This window comes from Bolinopsis microptera, chromosome 8 (assembly GCF_026151205.1).
Source record: "Bolinopsis microptera isolate Bmic1 chromosome 8, MBARI_Bmic_1.0, whole genome shotgun sequence".
In the NCBI taxonomy this organism is placed as follows: domain Eukaryota; kingdom Metazoa; phylum Ctenophora; class Tentaculata; order Lobata; family Bolinopsidae; genus Bolinopsis; species Bolinopsis microptera.
Genome location: NC_087079.1, coordinates 6,336,845 through 6,354,079, shown reverse-complemented (window position 1 = coordinate 6,354,079; position 17,235 = coordinate 6,336,845). Strand labels below are relative to the sequence as shown.

Below are 17,235 nucleotides of genomic sequence, written 5' to 3'. Positions count from 1 at the left end.
CAGCTAGTGAGTTGACACTGACTTTGTTATCGAGTCAGCTTGTTAGTAAGTTTGTCAGCAATGTAGTGACACTATAATCACACTGTCGTCACACTGTCGTCACACTGTAGTCACACTGTACTCACACTGTCATTAACTCACCCCTTTCAGCGATACTGGAACCAGATGTGAACATGTGGTCCCCAGTAGAGGTATTCAACATCTTCCTGGTGCCTGAGTCGAGGAGATCGCAGGAGGGGGAGGGGGTGTAGCGGCCTGATGACTGGGAGTTACGCCCTGACATCACGTCACTAAAAGAGGGGGAACAGCTTTATTTTTTATAAAATATTTTGTTTTAGCAAAATATTTTAGACTGCTATGGACATATTATTGATCTCAGAGCTGAGAGTGAGGTAGTCACATTGTATAAAACAAGCGAAATAAAGTAAAAACAAGTGATATAAATTATAAACCATAAATCAACCTCGTAAGAGATTAGAAACGTTTCAGAAAGGTAAGACTGAACTAGGAATAACATTGACCCGTTTTCCCTACATAATATGTAAAGCAAAGCTATCCAGCGCTCGCTTTATCATGTAAACACTGAACACCTTTAGTAAAGTGTCAGAGTGGCCACAAAAACCGTGAGATTTAGAAAGTTCAAGAAGTAAGGGCAATGACTCCGTAATCTAAGTAGAAGTTTGGATTTTCATTAAATTAATTGCGATAATAATGCTTAAATATATTTATACTAGTTCAGTTAAACCTTTGTCAGAAGCCAACAAGAGCCAAGACTTTCACGGATGAAACCTAAGAAGATAAAAAAGTTCAGATCAAAATAAAAACTTACAAGGAGAGAGGTGTACTGGCGAAGATGTTAGCTTGACTGCCACTACACGAGCTTGCCCCACAATACGGCATTGTGTCCGAGTGTAATACTGAATTTAAAGTAGGAGGTAAACCCCCCACAGAAGGGGTCGCACCCCCCACAGAAGGGGTCGCACCCCCAACAGAAGGGGTCGCACCCCCCGCTAGGGAGGACACACCTGTCACACTGTACGGTGGGGGTCCGCTGTTGTTCGAGCTGTGTCTTGAACCCGGCCTGTGGGGGTGATTATTGGATTTCTATAAAGGATGGAACAACTGAGCCAGTTAGGAACTCAGTAAATTTCATGTCGACTTTATCCTTCTATCATAAGAACTAAAAGACAGGATAAGGCGATAGAATTTCTGTTAAACTAAACTTAGCATGCTTAATTAAGTCCTTAGGAAGTCTTTCGAATGATATAAAACAGAGAGAGGAGAATCACTCCCTGGAGTTCCTCCTAAGTCTTCACCCCTCACTAATAAGAAAATAATAATAAACTGTACCTGGAGAGACCACTTGAAGAACCATTATGACTCCTGATACTAGAAGTAAGAAGAGCAGAGCTGTGTGCACCGTATGTTTTAGGAGCGGGTTTAGGGGACTTGGGGTACACTTTAGGGGTCTGTTTTGTGGGGTAGTAGTCTAGATCTGAGGGGGCCCTGAACTGAAGACCTAGGTCTGGGGGAGTGGTCATTTTAAAGGAGATTAAATCAAGGAGAATAGTTGTTCAGATAAGAATAGTTAGTGAGAGTGCGTATCATATTACACAAACGGACAACCATTTACTAACCCAAAAACAAACAGACAAACAGACAAATATCTACAAATCCACAAACAAACAGACAGACTTAGAACTGCGAGGAATTACCTGAAGGAGTGTGAGCGTTCTCTCTGTAGAACTGTTTGTAGAGTTTGTCAATATCAGAAGGTTTACTGCCTAGCACATTGTCAGGGGAACTGGGCGGGGAGTCACTGAAATTTAAGTGGTGTTATTGGAATGTGGGGGGTCACTAAAACTTTGGTACATTTACAATCATAAACTTTGAATCGACTGTAGCTACAGAATTATAAGTTGGGTAAGTCAACCTATAATCTAGATGGGGTACCGTACTTTGTCTCATTAACTGGTGAACGTGAAGGTTACATTCCTATTGAATCGAAACAAGAGAATGGAATATTTGCAGGTGATAACACCAAACTGTACGTATGCAGTGTAATAAACGGTCTATATTTCTGAACGGCACTTTAAACAAACCCGTTCCAAAGATAGCATTTCTTTTTACCCACTCTAAACCGAATTGCAACGCATGTAAAATTAGCTACTTCACGTTTTTTGTGCTTTATAAAGCAGGCTAGACGGCTCACTCTCTTCCAAAGCCCCATTTATTTAAACACGATAAAAAAGATGGGATACAATAATGTTGACGAATCCATTACAAATATTTGCAAAATGAGAGTCTTTCAATTGTGTCGAAATAGATAAAGCTGCTCATAACGAATGATAACACAATTTTCTTCTTATCCACTAATTTGCAGCGATTAGAGATAGTGAGACTGACCAAATAACAAAATGATGAACATTTTAAAGATTTTAGTCTCGATTGAAAGAGGTACTTTGATCATATTATATGGTTATTAATTGCCACAAACATCGCATTAAAATGGAATGCGTGGGCCCTTCATTGGCCGCATGAAGTCGCACGAAGATACACTAAGATGCACTAAGTCGCACGAAGATACACTAAGTACAGTAAAACCTCGATTTACCGCGGAGTTTGGGGGAAGGGAACATCCGCGGTAAATCGGGGTTCGCGGTAAATCGGGGTTTTGTTTGATTACATAATACATGTTAAGCCCTATTTGGGGGAAAGGAGATGGCCGCGGTATATCGGGGTTTGCGGTAAATCGGGGTTCGCGGTATATCGGGGTTTGCGGTAAATCGGGGCGCGGTAAATCGGGGCGCGGTAAATCGGGGAGCGGTAAATCGGGGAGGGGTAAATCGGGGCGCGGTAAATCGGGGCGCGGTAAATCGGGGAGGGGTAAATCGGGGAGGGGTAAATCGGGGAGCGGTAAATCGGGGAGCGGTAAATCGGGGCGCGGTAAATCGGGGAGCGGTAAATCGGGGAGCGGTAAATCGGGGCGCGGTAAATAGGGGTTTTACTGTAGCACTAAGTAGCACTCACCGTATATTAGGGATGTAAGGGAGGGGAGAGTGACTCTGTACTGATGAGAGCGTGTTGTACAGGAACCTATCACTCATACTCAGCTTCAATCAGGGAAATTATCTTTAACTTTTAAATAGTGATAAATCTAACAGCTAATTCCCAATTTATTTCAGGAAAAAGATCTTGAATTTTTGGAACAAGCTACGAAATCTGGTGACTGATCCGAACGAAATGTCTGGTCCTGACTAAATGTATGTGTGAAGGGACACTATTTTTGAACTGCGAGTAATAACAAAACCGTCCAATAATATTACAACTATTAGATGAACAGAGCTGCTTGAAAAACAAGTGACCTCAACTGCAGACCGTGGGTTTCTATTTTAGGCTCAGACAAAATAAAAGTAACAAAGAGATGACGAAAGTAAAGACAGAGGTTAACAAAAATTAAATAACAAAACATAGCAGTATTAACTAAAGTTAAACATGAAACAGAATAAAACAAATAACATATCTTCAACTTCATAAAAACAACGAGGCAAAACAAAGGTAAAACAAGCGTGTTGAACATGTGCTTACATTATTAACAATACAACTCCAAACAACCACCTATATCCAGAGTCTGGCAGTGAAACTAGAGCTCACTGTTACACTGTTACACTGTTACACTGTTACACTGTTACACTGTTATACTGTTACACTGTTACACTGTTACACTGTAACACTGTTACACTGTTACACTACACTGTTACACTGTTTACACTGTACACTGTTACACTGTTACACTGTTACACTGTTACACTGTTCACTGTACACTGTTACACTGTACACTGTACACTGTTACACTGTACACTGTTACACTGTACACTGTTACACTGTTACACTGTTACACTGTTACACTGTTACACTGTTACACTGTTACACTGTTACACTGTTACACTGTTACACTGTTACACTGTTACACTGTTACACTGTTACACTGTTACACTGTTACACTGTTACACGTACACTGTACACTGTACACTGTTACACTGTTACACTGTTACACTGTTACACTGTTACACTGTGTTAGAGACAGATAAGTTTCCGTTAAAATGGTTTAGAAACCTCAAAAACAATGAAATGCACAAACTGACTTGAAATAGTGTCCCGGCCCGTACTATTAAATAATAGCAGATTAAAGCATACCAATAGTTAGTTAGAAAGTCCTGCTAACTGGCCAGTTGCAACTTATTTAATTACTTATTTAATTATGCAATTATACGAACTGTTCCGTTGACAACGCAAGTTAACGTTCTTGTTAGGCTAATAGGGCATACTTAGTTCTGACGTGATTCTATTAAACAATACAATTCTGCAAAACTCATACACGTTGTGAGTTCACATTAAGATATTAACGGAAACTCTCAAATATTGACTCTAGGAAAAATATGAGCCCATTCTAAGATATATGAAACTCAGGACAACAAACTTGATCTTCCTTCCGCTCAACATGCAGTGACAAGACAATAACTTGGTGGTTCAGAAGAAACGTATTAGTGAGGTCAGGGCCACACATAAAAAACAAGGTGAGGGTAAAATTGTCTGGGATCTCAACTGCAGCAACCTCCAACATCGTACCACTGAAACCAGAATCTGAGGAATCTCCCAGCCACAACCCACCAACAACACAGGATATTGCACTGTCATACTGCACTGACAATTAGCCTGCAATACACTCCAGCAAACCACAGACACAAGTTTATTAAACCACGGGTTTAGAGCACTAAACGAGGTTCCTAACTGGAGCTCCAACGTAGCACGACCAGTTCTAGTAACCAGTAACCAGTTCTCCAACGTAGCACGACTTGGCTCAGTGAATCAAACGGGTATACATTTTATCTTTCGTCGACTTTCACGTCATCGTCTTTAACTTCAACTTGTGTGTTGTGAGACCAATAGAAGCGGCAAACTTGGTCAGTTAAAATTTAGTAGATTGTAGTGCATTAACCGGACAATAACGATCACATATTATGCACGTGCAAACTTACAAGCCGCGCGCAGATAGAATAAAAGCTGTTCATGTTAAAGCCCGTAAAGAACAACAAAAAACAATGTGGAACAAAGTTCCATGTGCAGCACAGGTACACTTTGCTTAATGGTACACAGACATTCGTAAGCCAGAGGAGAGCTGGAGCCTACCCTCACCTTCCACCAATAGAATGACAGTAAAATCCCAACAAGCCACTCAGAAGCCAGTATCAAAGTCACGTGATGTGGTGAACAGCCAATGACAAGCCAGTATTCAGGAGGTACTCTGGATATATATGCTGAGATGATGATTAATGTGTGGTGGTTTAGTGATGTTAATTTGTCACTGGGGGCAGACAAGGAGCTACTTAAAAGAGCGGTTTAGTGGTGGTTACTTATGTTTGATGTGGTTACTTCTGGTTACTTGGGTTTGATGTGGTTACTTCTGGTTACTTGGGTTTGATGTGGTTACTTCTGGTTACTTGGGTTTGATGTGGTTACTTCTGGTTACTTGGGTTTGATGTGGTTACTTCTAGTTACTTAGGTTTGATATGGTTACTTCTGGTTACTTGGGTTTGATGTGGTTACTTCTGGTTACTTAGGTTTGATGTGGTTACTTCTGGTTACTTGGGTTTGATGTGGTTACTTCTGGTTACTTGGGTTTGATGTGGTTACTTCTAGTTACTTAGGTTTGATATGGTTACTTCTGGTTACTTGGGTTTGATGTGGTTACTTCTGGTTACTTAGGTTTGATGTGGTTACTTCTGGTTACTTGGGTTTGATGTGGTTACTTCTGGTTACTTGGGTTTGATGTGGCTACTTCTGGTTACTTGGGTTTGATGTGGTTACTTCTGGTTACTTGGGTTTGATGTGGTTACTTCTGGTTACTTGGGTTTGATGTGGTTACTTCTAGTTACTTAGGTTTGATATGGTTACTTCTGGTTACTTGGGTTTGATGTGGTTACTTCTGGTTACTTAGGTTTGATGTGGTTACTTCTGGTTACTTGGGTTTGATGTGGTTACTTCTGGTTACTTGGGTTTGATGTGGCTACTTCTGGTTACTTGGGTTTGATGTGGTTACTTCTGGTTACTTGGGTTTGATGTGGTTACTTCTAGTTACTTGGGTTTGATGTGGTTACTTCTGGTTACTTAGGTTTGATGTGGTTACTTCAAGTTACTTGGGTTTGATGTGGTTACTTCTAGTTACTTGGGTTTGATGTGGTTACTTCTGGTTACTTGGGTTTGATGTGGTTACTTCTGGTTACTTGTGTTTGATGTGGTTACTTCTGGTTACTTGGGTTTGATGTGGTTACTTCTAGTTACTTAGGTTTGATGTGGTTACTTCTAGTTACTAAGGTTTGATGTGGTTACTTCTGGTTACTAAGGTTTGATGTGGTTACTTCTAAATAAAGTGTACTGTTATACTACATGTAACTATTCCTCCTTCTTCAGTTTACGTTACACTTGGTCTTCTAATAATGCACTAATATAATTTGCTGATAACTTTAGATAAGAGGGACGATTCGTGAATATTAACAATCCAAATGGTCTTTCGCTCGAAAGAAAGTGATGGAAGCGCAAATAAAAGCTGTTGGTTACAACAAGTATTGATGAAATATACCGTAAAACAAAACGTTACAACACAACACCATCTTCAAAATAGCACTGACACCAGAGAAAACTACAAACTGCTGAGTTTAGTAAGGTCGTTTTAGTGAGGTCTGTATAACAACGAGATTGTTAATGTTATTTCGCACGTGTTAACTGCAGCATAGCTCTCACAGAATATACCCATAACAGGTATAATCAACAAACTAAAACAGAGATACAGACCGGGCACAGACCGAACACAGACCGAACACAGACCGGACACAGAACACAGAACACATGGCCCACCCTACACAGGTTATACACTACACTGGTAATACAATATTATAAGGTGATGTGGAGTTAAAAACTCTAATTATCCGCGGCAGAGGGGTGAGCACACTAAGCAATAGAACTTGTAGTGAACTTGGTACACTTTTTAGGACAACAAAAACACAAGGAAAAGCAATAGACTGGGCCCACTTTTAATAGCATACTATACTTTAATTATACATAATTTCTTCAAGGTTTTATATATTTTCGAAGCAACTAGCATTGACATTAAAACCGATCTTCAACAAACTGTTAAAAGCGACAAAAACCATAATACGCGGTCACAGGACAGGAAACCAACTGCAACAAACCATGTAAATTTCAACCACATTCTGGGAACCTACAGACCTATATTCTACAATGTAGACTATAGGTAGACTCTACATTATTACATTACAAGACGAGAACAAACCACAGCAGCAAGTAGACACCAACAACTACACTAAACGAGGACAGCAGCAAGGAGACAACAACTAAACGAGGGAGGTTTCAGGGCTGTAGTGAGAGAGACACTGACACAAGAGAGGGTATAGAACACTGAAAAGAGGCAGGAGTCACTCAAGTGAGGAGATGGGTGAGTAGTGAGAAAATGACAGGACAATTAGCTAATAGGTACAATCAGTGTCCCCTCCTCCTCTCCTGCTCTACTGGGAGATGTTGTACATTGGTGTACAGGTCATAATATGAGGTCATGTCTACATGTAGGATCCTCCTGCTGCTCCTTTGTAATTATCATTAATGGTTGTCTACGTTTCATGGATTGAGAGAGAGAGAGAGCAAATAGCAAATTGTACAAACACTCCGCTTGAGCAAAGCGGCTGTTGCAGTCACATCGAAACAGATGTAATGTTAGAAAATGCTACCCTAAATACGGTACAAACTAAGGTAATGTTAGAAAATACTACCCCGAATATGGTACAAACTGAGTGTGTAAAGTGCTCCCCACCCCGTAAAGTGGTCCCCACCCCGGTGCAGAGCACTCTACGGTGTGGGGACCACTTTACACACCGTACCCGTGCCTCAACACTCCACACCAAATATGACAGTCCCGATCTAACAACTCATTACGGCAATTAGACCTAGTCAGTATAATCTATTATATCTGGAGAGTTGATAATGTCAACTCTCTGTCTGGGAGTCACTATGAAACACGATACACGGAATACAACTGATTATTTCAGGTATACTCACCAGAACACTGTCTTGTAGCCGTCCATTGAGAGAGAGGGGCGGATCAAACAAATCACAGCAACAAACTCAGAAACTTAACTCAGAACTGTAAAATTTCACAGGAACAAACTCAGAAACTTAACTTAGAACTGCAAAATTTCACAGGAACAAACTCAGAAACTTAACTTAGAACTGTAAACTTTCACAGGAACAACTCAGAAACTGAACTTGGAACTGCGATATTTCCCAGACACAACTTGCAAAGAGCGTCTAAACGGAATATTACCGGACTTGGAAGTACAAGCAGTACGAGTAATCTGCAATGTGCGGCTGACACTGTGCAGAGTGGACTATAAACAATCAAGCAGCAGTCTCAAGCAAAGAGAGAGAGAGAGAGCAGAGTATATAATATATTGCTCTATATTGCTCTATATTACTCTATATTGCTCTATATTACTGTATATTACTCTATATTCCTCTATAATATAGAAGAGAATATAGAGCGTTAAACCCAGTACTATCAGCACTGCTGGTCACGTGTTCTAAGAGTCTAAGGGACAGATTAGCTTTGATGTGGAAATAACAGTACTTTTAGAGGAGATGTATGAGTGGTGGAAGCTTTGTCATTCTGATGGATGAGATAATGCATGATCAGAGGAACTCAGGGGTCGACCGAGGGCAGGATTTTCGACCGAGGCCGAGGCCGAGGAAAATACAGTTAGTTAAGACCGAGGCCGAGGACAACCGAGGTTTCTTTTTTTGACCGAGGCCGAGGCCGAGGCCGAGGAGTGCAAATTTTGACCGAGGCCGAGGCCGAGGAATTTTGGCAGAAAAATTGTTGGGAAAAAGGGCATTGTTTATTAGGAAAAGCGCACTGTACCTAATCAGATTGTACTGTGTACTATACTGTGTACACACGTTACAATCATTATGAAGGGGCAAGTTCGCCAAGAGTCAGGAGTGGGCATGCTAATAAGCAGAGCTATCCGAGGTACCGCGACAATTGACCCCCCGACAATTGACCCCCCGACAATTGACCCCCCGACAATTGACCCCTATGTAATTACACTGGGGTCAATTGTCGCGAAATCTAGGGTTTAGTACGACAATTGACCCCCCGACAATTGACCCCCATGTAATTACACTGGGGTCAATTGATCGGGTCCTGGGTCAGGGTTAGGGTTAGGGTTAGGGTTAGGGTCCTGGGTCAGGGTTAGGGTTAGGGTTAGGGTTACGGTTAGGGTCCTGGGTCAGGGTCAGGGTTAGGGTCAGGGTCAGGGTCAGGGTCAGGGTCAGGGTCAGGGTCAGGGTCAGGGTCAGGGTCAGGGTCAGGGTCAGGGTCAGGGTCAGGGTCAGGGTCAGGGTCAGGGTCAGGGTCCTGGGTCCTGGGTCCTGGGTCCTGGGTCTTGGGTCCTGGGTCCTGGGTCAGGGTCAAGGTCAGCCGTGGGTCAATTGTCGGGGGGTAAATTGTCAGGGGTCAATTGTCGGGGGGTCAATTGTCGGGGGGTCAATTGTCGCCCACCCCTATCCGAACCTTGCTGAGTGTTCAAGGAAATATCTATCTGCGCCGGCGAGCTCAGCAGCACCAGAGAGATTGTTTTCTACAGCAGGGCACATCCTGAAGTTAAATCGCCTCAGCCTTAAGCCAACAAACTTTGAGGGGTGCTTGTTTCTCAAAAAGAACATCGGAAGATTTGGGGACGACTTCGGCCCCTGTCCAAATGAATTTGAAGCCCCAAATAAAGAGGACTGTCCCCCTTCTTCTGAGCTGTGCACAGAAGATTATTCTGATTCAGAGTGCTCAGATATTGTCATTTCATCAGACGATGAATCTTAGACTATGATATTTTTAGTTTTGTGTCCTGGTCAATTGGTCGTTTTATTTTCAATTTTACAAATTCGTTTACATTAACCTCACAAACCTTACAAAAATCCTCGGTCAAATCCTCGGTAAAATCGTCAAATTTCGCCGAGGCCGAGGAATTTCGAATCTATTTTTGACCGAGGCCGAGGCGAACCGAGGAATTGTCCTCCTGACCGAGGCCGAGGCCGAGGCCGAGGAAAAATCGCCATTCCTCGGTAAAACCGAGGCCGAGGCCGAGGACTCGGTCGACCCTTGGAGGAACTTTAGTCATCAGTAACTATATCCAGTGCATATTTGCTGATCAGAGGAGATCAAGTAAGAATGAAGAGATGCGTTGTTGTAATGTGACGTATGATTTAAAGTTTAAAATTTATTAAATCATTGATAAGCTTAAAAAATAATGTCTGGATAAGATCATGGACGATGTCTATACTTGAAAACTGGCTGAGCAGTATTTATCTATGTCACTTTGAACTGTCGAGCATAACCACATGCGTTATGTGGGTCTAGTGTCTATACTCAACAGTCTACAGCAATACTAGGGCCCGGAACTGTCATATAATAGAGATAAGATGGAAACCGTACAGAATGGTGTTTATATTAGATCTCAACAACCGAATAAAATGGATGGGGTTGGGATCGGGTCACATTTAAAATTAAACCGTTTATTAGATATTTTAAAATGAATTAACTTAATAATTAACTAAATAAACTTAAAAAACTAAATGAATTAGAAAACGTGGCAAACTGGACTAACCTCTCGCTGCCGTCGTGGACCAGTTGGCTGATGTTCACTGACTGTAACGTCTCATCGTTATCTTTTCCCTGAAATGTAAAAGATAAGACCACGGTATAACTCTCTGTAAATAAGTGAACACTACCCTATACTGCTATATATACTGCTATACTATCCAACTTTACTCAGTATTTTGTCTTTAGACTTTAACAAATTAAGCATGACGAACAGGTTTACTTTCACATTTGAATCGAGAATGAATTGGATGCCTCGCATTTACAGTTTCGAATTGGACCAAAAAATATGATTCGCCATCGACGATCATTATGTGGAGCAAAGCCATGCTTGTATGACCGGTATACAGCATTAAAATTGAAGGTTTGTGATTATATGGTACGATTTCACATGGTGTGAGTTTTATAATTTCAATATACGCCGCCAGGGTGCCGAGCATACCGCGCAGAGGCCTTTGTCGCGCGTCCAGGACCCTGAGCACAGAGAGAGAAAGAAAGTCCTCTCCGGGGAAAGGGAGTGATGACCTTATGAGCCGAAAAGAACCCTAATCGGTCAGTTTAATCGGCGGTTAGGGTAAACGTGATCGATGACTACTGGCCAGTGGCCATCGCTGCAATTGGTTCTGATGGATTTTAGCATTTAGGCGCACCCCCAAGGATAACCCTGCCTTTGGCGTGCACTATCTTCGGCACCTAAAAAGGGAAAATCTGACCGTGTGATTAAGAGCTAGTTATTGAACTACTTGTAAATAACAAAGCTGAAACAACATGCTATAATAATACCTCCCAATATATCAAGTGTCGCCTGACTCCGGACCAAGTTCTGTTTCACAAGTTAGCTTCCAACACTCCCGGCGTGGTCCTACCAGTCTGGGGGCGGTGCACGAACCCATTCTCCTCCTCCCCTCCACTCAGCCTCCTAAACACCCTCCCCACCACGGACACAGTGTGGTCTCTAACCCACGTGACTGTATGGTCTCGGAGTCGTGGCATCCTCCAGTAGTACAAGACGGGGTTAGCAGCGGAGTTAGCAGCGCGGAGGTGGGTATGAGTGATGTTGTTGTAGTAGAGGTAGAGGAGGGTGTCGTACTTGTACAGGTTGTAGTAGATATCCCAGCTGCCGGTCAGGAGAGCGTGGGTTCTTAGGGTGTTCTCCAGACTGAAGGGAATGTTACAGATTCCGTATACTAGAGAGAACATCAGGATTGTGCTGGTAGCTCTGCTTCTTGACTTCTGTCGTTCGTACTGCTGTTGTCCTCTTTGATGTCTCAGTTTCACTATGGAGATGATGCAGCAGGTTCCAACCACGAGTACAGGGGTGATGTCGTTGATGTGGGTGTTAACAGCGTAGAAGAGGGCTGTGTTGGTTATGATGTCCAGGTCCGTTAGCCTTGCTACAGGCCTTGCGTAGAGATGATCGAAACGTATCACTATTGAGTCTCCAATCAGGACTATCACTATGAGCTGAATCAACTGGAACAGTAAATATACCATGACAGCTGCGACTAGGTATCGGATCTTTTGAAAGTAGAAAGGTCTCAACATGGCAACAGTTCTGGTGATGCACAGACATATCACCAGAAAGATGCTCAGTCTAACCGAGCCTTCCCACAAGAAAAACCAGATTACAATCCCCGTTTTATCCCCGAATATCAAGCCCGGATCTCGTCCGGCAAGAAAACAAAGTGCAGCTGGAAGTGCGGTTATACTGACGATGATGTCGTTTATTGTTATGAGCATGTAGGTGGTGTTTGCGATATCCTTTTTCTTTGATCGGAAATAAATAAAACTCGTTGTGTTTCCGATCGTTCCCAGAATAAATATAGCGATTAATATAAGTCCGTAGATTATGTCAGCATCTTCAGCGAAGGCGAGTGGTTCTGAAGAGTAGGCAGTTGATGAGATTGGAGACGTGGTTCTTTGGAAATCATCAGTCAGCTGTACGTAGGAGGAATTATCAGTGAAATGGGTATACGAAGAATCATCCGCGAACGTTGGGTAGGAAGAATTGGCCACGAACTTTGTGTAGGAAGAATTGGCCACGAACTTTGGATAGGAAGAATTGGCCACGAACTTTGGGTAGGAAGAGTTCTCCGCGAGGTGTGTGGGGGAAGTAATCTTGGTGTAGGACGTCATGCTACAAAAGTAATCGTTAATATTTTAGAAGTTGCGACTTAGCAAAGAAAACACAGCAGATCGATTCCAAAAAAAACTCCCATCAAAATCAAGTAAAAGCTCCTCTCTGATGTAAACGAGAAAAACTATTTTAATGAAAATCATGGACAATGGAGATTAAAAGACATCCTTCAAGTCGTGTTCTTACCTACTAGCGACAACGTCTAATTAAGATTTACTGAAAAATGTTTAAAGTTTGCCGGTTCATATTCTATAGGACGCCTCAAAAATATCCAAGCATTCTCCACCACAAACAACGTTCTCTTACAATGTCTAGCATTAAAAGTTAAAGTGATTAGGCAAGTTTTTATTCGAATTACAAAGGAAGGATATCTTAGATTCCAAACTTGATGTCGGCGTAGAAACCTAAAAACACCTTAATAGCAGCCTAACAAGAGTAATTGTACATAAGTACTCGGAGGAATATAACCTTATACAGTAACAGGAGTTTGTTGAGAGGCCTTTTATCACTACAAGCTATTTTTGGTATTCGTTTCAAGCAGGATAACTCTTGTCTATGGGTTCTTCAATATACAATTGTCAGAACAGATCCCCGAGAGATCTGTGAGGGATCTGTGAGGGGTCTGTGAAACTCCCCGTCATGCCTCATTTATTTAACTCAAATTGAAACAAGAAAAGCAAAGTCGAAAGAAGACCTACACTATCACAACTGTACGTTAACGAGATTGTGCACTAGTTTGCAAGCTGCTAGAATTAGCGAGAGTACGCTAAATGAAAGTTGTGGAATTGTTCTATATATACGAATTAACGTACCATACGTGATACACAACCAGTGAGATTAAGATCCTTTGTGGTCTTCTTATTCCACCAGCCAAATTCCGGGTATGGAAGAAAAGCGCCGGTTCATCAAATCTTACTTCATGTTTACTTCACTTCAGAATTCCCAGTAACCACATGGTTAATGGCTTATTACCAGCTGATTACAGTAGTGGAAGGGTATTAAAATCCCGGCATTGAAGATGATTAACAGATGGTTAAGGGATGGTTAAGGTATTGTTCTCCGGAATGCGTTCATCCGAGGTACTCAAAGCTATGCACGTGGGTAGAGTTGGATAGCCTTGACATAGTTCGTAGCTCACTCCAGGTAGTTATGATTCATGGCAACTACTAGGGGCCCAAACTCGAACCTCTCCATTGTATGCAAGCCTCTGTATGTGTACTCAAAACAAGCCCACGCATGTATGCAAGAGCAAGCCTCCATATGGGAACCCGAAACAAGCCCACGCATGCTCCACACAGCATTACTAAACCCCACTTGAAACAACAAACAAGACAAGGTTGATCCCCAGCAAACAGTCAAGTTTAAGCTTGAGCTGTTAGCGCTATATTGCTCTAACTTGACAGCTTTCCAGCGCAACCCTGCATATTTTCATCTAACAGTAGTCCACTATATCCAGCATTGTTGTGAATTGCTAGCTTCCGTCTAACAGCACTACTATAATTGCGAGGGACGAATTGCTCAAGACCTATAATAGCTTAATAGTAAAGTAGGGTTATACAGAATATTTATATTCGTTTACTAAAAGTAATGCTACGCACTAAACTGAGAATTTTGACTCGTTGTCCGTGAAGCTACAAGTTCACATTTTTGCAAACTCGTGCTGTAAATTCAGACAATTACAAGCCGGCTGCAGGTTTCTATTAATCAAAGAAAACCAAAGTGTCGATAGTAGTTTATAGAGGACTCAAAGTCAACCGCATACAAATTATTAGCAATTGTAAGTGATCACATACCCTACAAGATGCATATACACATATGACAAATAAGAAAACGAATTTAAAACAAATTATACGTGCTGTATTTCTAGATGTGACAATATATGCTGCGGCAATACCTCTCACCAAGTCTTCTCTCCTCGTCTCTTCTCCTCTCCTCACCTATCTTCCCGGCTCTCATCTACCCCTCTAGTCTCTCTCCACTTGTCTCTATTTCCACGGTCTCTCTTACTCTACCTATCTTCACACAACTCTCTGTTTCTACCCACTGTACCTCTTCATGGCCCATGATATATTTGTTTCAACAATTAGGTCTAATGAGGCACCAATGACAAACGAGAAGTGGACTGATTCTAATTTCTAAGCCTAATAGCGCTAACTGCGCAAGAATCTTAAAAGTCTATTTTCCATTGACGTAAAACCTTTCCCACAACAAACGATAAGATAAAAAGCTAAGCTGTGCCTTGCAGTGATTAGCATGAGCTAAGCTCTTAACACTCGTGTTGAGGAGTGACTTACTCGTAACAGGAAGACCAGAAGTCAATGACAAGAGTAATGAAAGAGTTGTTTTTCTAAATTATAACGGAAAGTTCACGTGCCTTGCCTTACAGTCTGATCATGAGCACATTACCAGCAATGCTAATCTTTGGGATCAGGAATAGAATACCAGAGAAACTGATTTATGGTATTTATGGTAGTTTAGTGTTCAGTGGATAGTAGCATTATAGCAGTAGACTTAGAGATGATGGATGAATGGACAATGATATCATGTTCTAGGTGCTATAGTTTTTCGCCACGGATACGGGTAAGTCCTAGCCATTAATCACAAGAAGATAACATACTATCATGATTGATGATTGGCCGGCGGCCATGCACGGGCCACCCATGACAGTCTTTGACGAATGTATGCATGCACGCACGCACATCGTTTAATAATATATTAATACGCGCGCCCGGCCGTCTGCGCGCGCCTACTCAGCTCACGCCGCGCGCTAATAAATGCGCGCTTTTGCGCATAAAATAGTGTGCTACAACATTAAAAAGTCGCCGCGCCATACGCAAATACGCAACAACATGTGATTCTCAGAAGAACTTTCGACTTTTAAAAATCGATTGTTTTGGGCAATATCCTAGAATAATTTTCGATTTCATCAAGAACTTACGATTCTTTTTTTTGAAACTTTCCAGATAGTAAGATGATCTGTGCAAATTTGGGCGAATTTCTATGTGCTAATCTTACTATCTGGAAAGTTTCAAGATAATCATACCGTATGATCTTGAGATAATCAACTTTCGTCAAATATTGTTCCGCGGAACAAATGGAACTGAAAGTAAAACTCGTAGAAATTAAGTAAATTCGCCAGGTTCAACGGATAACTGTATATAATATAACATACCTCTGCATCTGATTCGTCGAACATGTGATATTTCTTTAGCTCTTCATCCAAAGATCGCTCCAACTCCTCAAGCTCAACAGACTGAAGGGTTGTATTACATATTACAGTGTTAAATTATAATTAATATTTTGCACCCGCACGGCTTAGATATTATATTTATACATCCAATCCATTGGTTTCCGGCAGTGTCCAAGAAGCCCGAGCACTAAGGGTAGATATAAGGGTAAACAACTTGAAGGTTTGGGTAGGGTAAGAGTTACCCTAACCCTAACCCTAACCTTAACCTAAACCCTAAAGTCTACCCTACTCTCCAATATACTTGTGATGAGGTTTACTGCATTGCTTCCTTAAGGGATATCAGTAGCAGCATCATTAAATGTGCTGTTATTGACACTATTGGATGAAGTCAACCAATCTATATAATAATGCACAACTGAATATACAGTAACATTGCAAGTTATCATATTACATTCAAAAATACACACTAAAGAAGCTGTCTTACATTTGCGACGACGCCGTATTTCTGCATTGTGCGGACCTTCTGCTCAAGACTCCATAAGACATCCTCGTGCGAGCCGTGAACATAGCTGCTGCTATCTGAGAAGTTATCATCTGAAATAGTAACCGTTTATAACACGTGACCAGGTTTCAGAAACACGTGACCAGGTTTCAGAAACACGTGACCAGGTTTCAGAAAATCACCAGAAAAGTTGACAACCAGCCCAATCAAGTCTGGTATACATGGTTAATGGTTATTGGTAAACCCTGCAGCGCCAATAACTTGTAAGTAAGTGTATTCAAGCAAGTCATGATATTATAGAATACAGAACGATTTGCTCCCAAGCTCTAATACTAATTCTCACTATTACGACTAATGACAAAACAGGTTATGATACCAACATCTGGCACCAGCTTATTAAACATATTATTACCGTCTGTAAAAATGTACATTATGTCATCGGATAGTTCTTATGGTTTTATAATGACGTAATTTGCTCATTAAAAGCGAAAGCAGCCTCACGTTTTCGTGTGTGGCTAATAATTTGGTGACCTCATCAGTAAAACAAAAGACAAGAGTGTAAATGTACCGTTGTTACTCTCAAGATCGTACTCTCTTAGCTTACAGGGGGCTGCTGTAGCGTTGTACCCTATCACATCGTTCATTGGAGAGATCTGTGTATCTGTCTGACATATATAGCTAGG

At 41.6% G+C, this 17,235-nt stretch overlaps 1 protein-coding gene across 6 annotated transcripts in view; it reads right to left on the bottom strand.

Moving 5' to 3' along the window:
- The window catches only part of LOC134819744 (catenin delta-2-like), a 40,785-nt gene extending 23,550 nt beyond the window's left edge, over window positions 1-17,235 (bottom strand). For 2 of the 6 annotated variants that reach the window (XM_063829862.1, XM_063829863.1), the window contains exons 1-8: window positions 17,121-17,235; window positions 16,535-16,644; window positions 16,033-16,113; window positions 10,731-10,798; window positions 1,716-1,819; window positions 1,351-1,525; window positions 830-1,081; window positions 142-290 (exon numbers count right to left, since the gene is read on the bottom strand). In XM_063829862.1, coding sequence (XP_063685932.1) covers window positions 142-290; window positions 830-1,081; window positions 1,351-1,525; window positions 1,716-1,819; window positions 10,731-10,798; window positions 16,033-16,113; window positions 16,535-16,644; window positions 17,121-17,196 — 1,015 coding nt within the window. In that variant the 5' untranslated portion in view covers window positions 17,197-17,235. Of the gene's footprint in view, window positions 1-141; window positions 291-829; window positions 1,082-1,350; window positions 1,526-1,715; window positions 1,820-2,102; window positions 2,451-3,030; window positions 3,115-10,730; window positions 10,799-16,032; window positions 16,114-16,534; window positions 16,645-17,120 lie in introns of those variants that run through there. The other 4 variants (XM_063829866.1, XM_063829868.1, XM_063829864.1 and 1 more) reach the window with 3 other exon arrangements.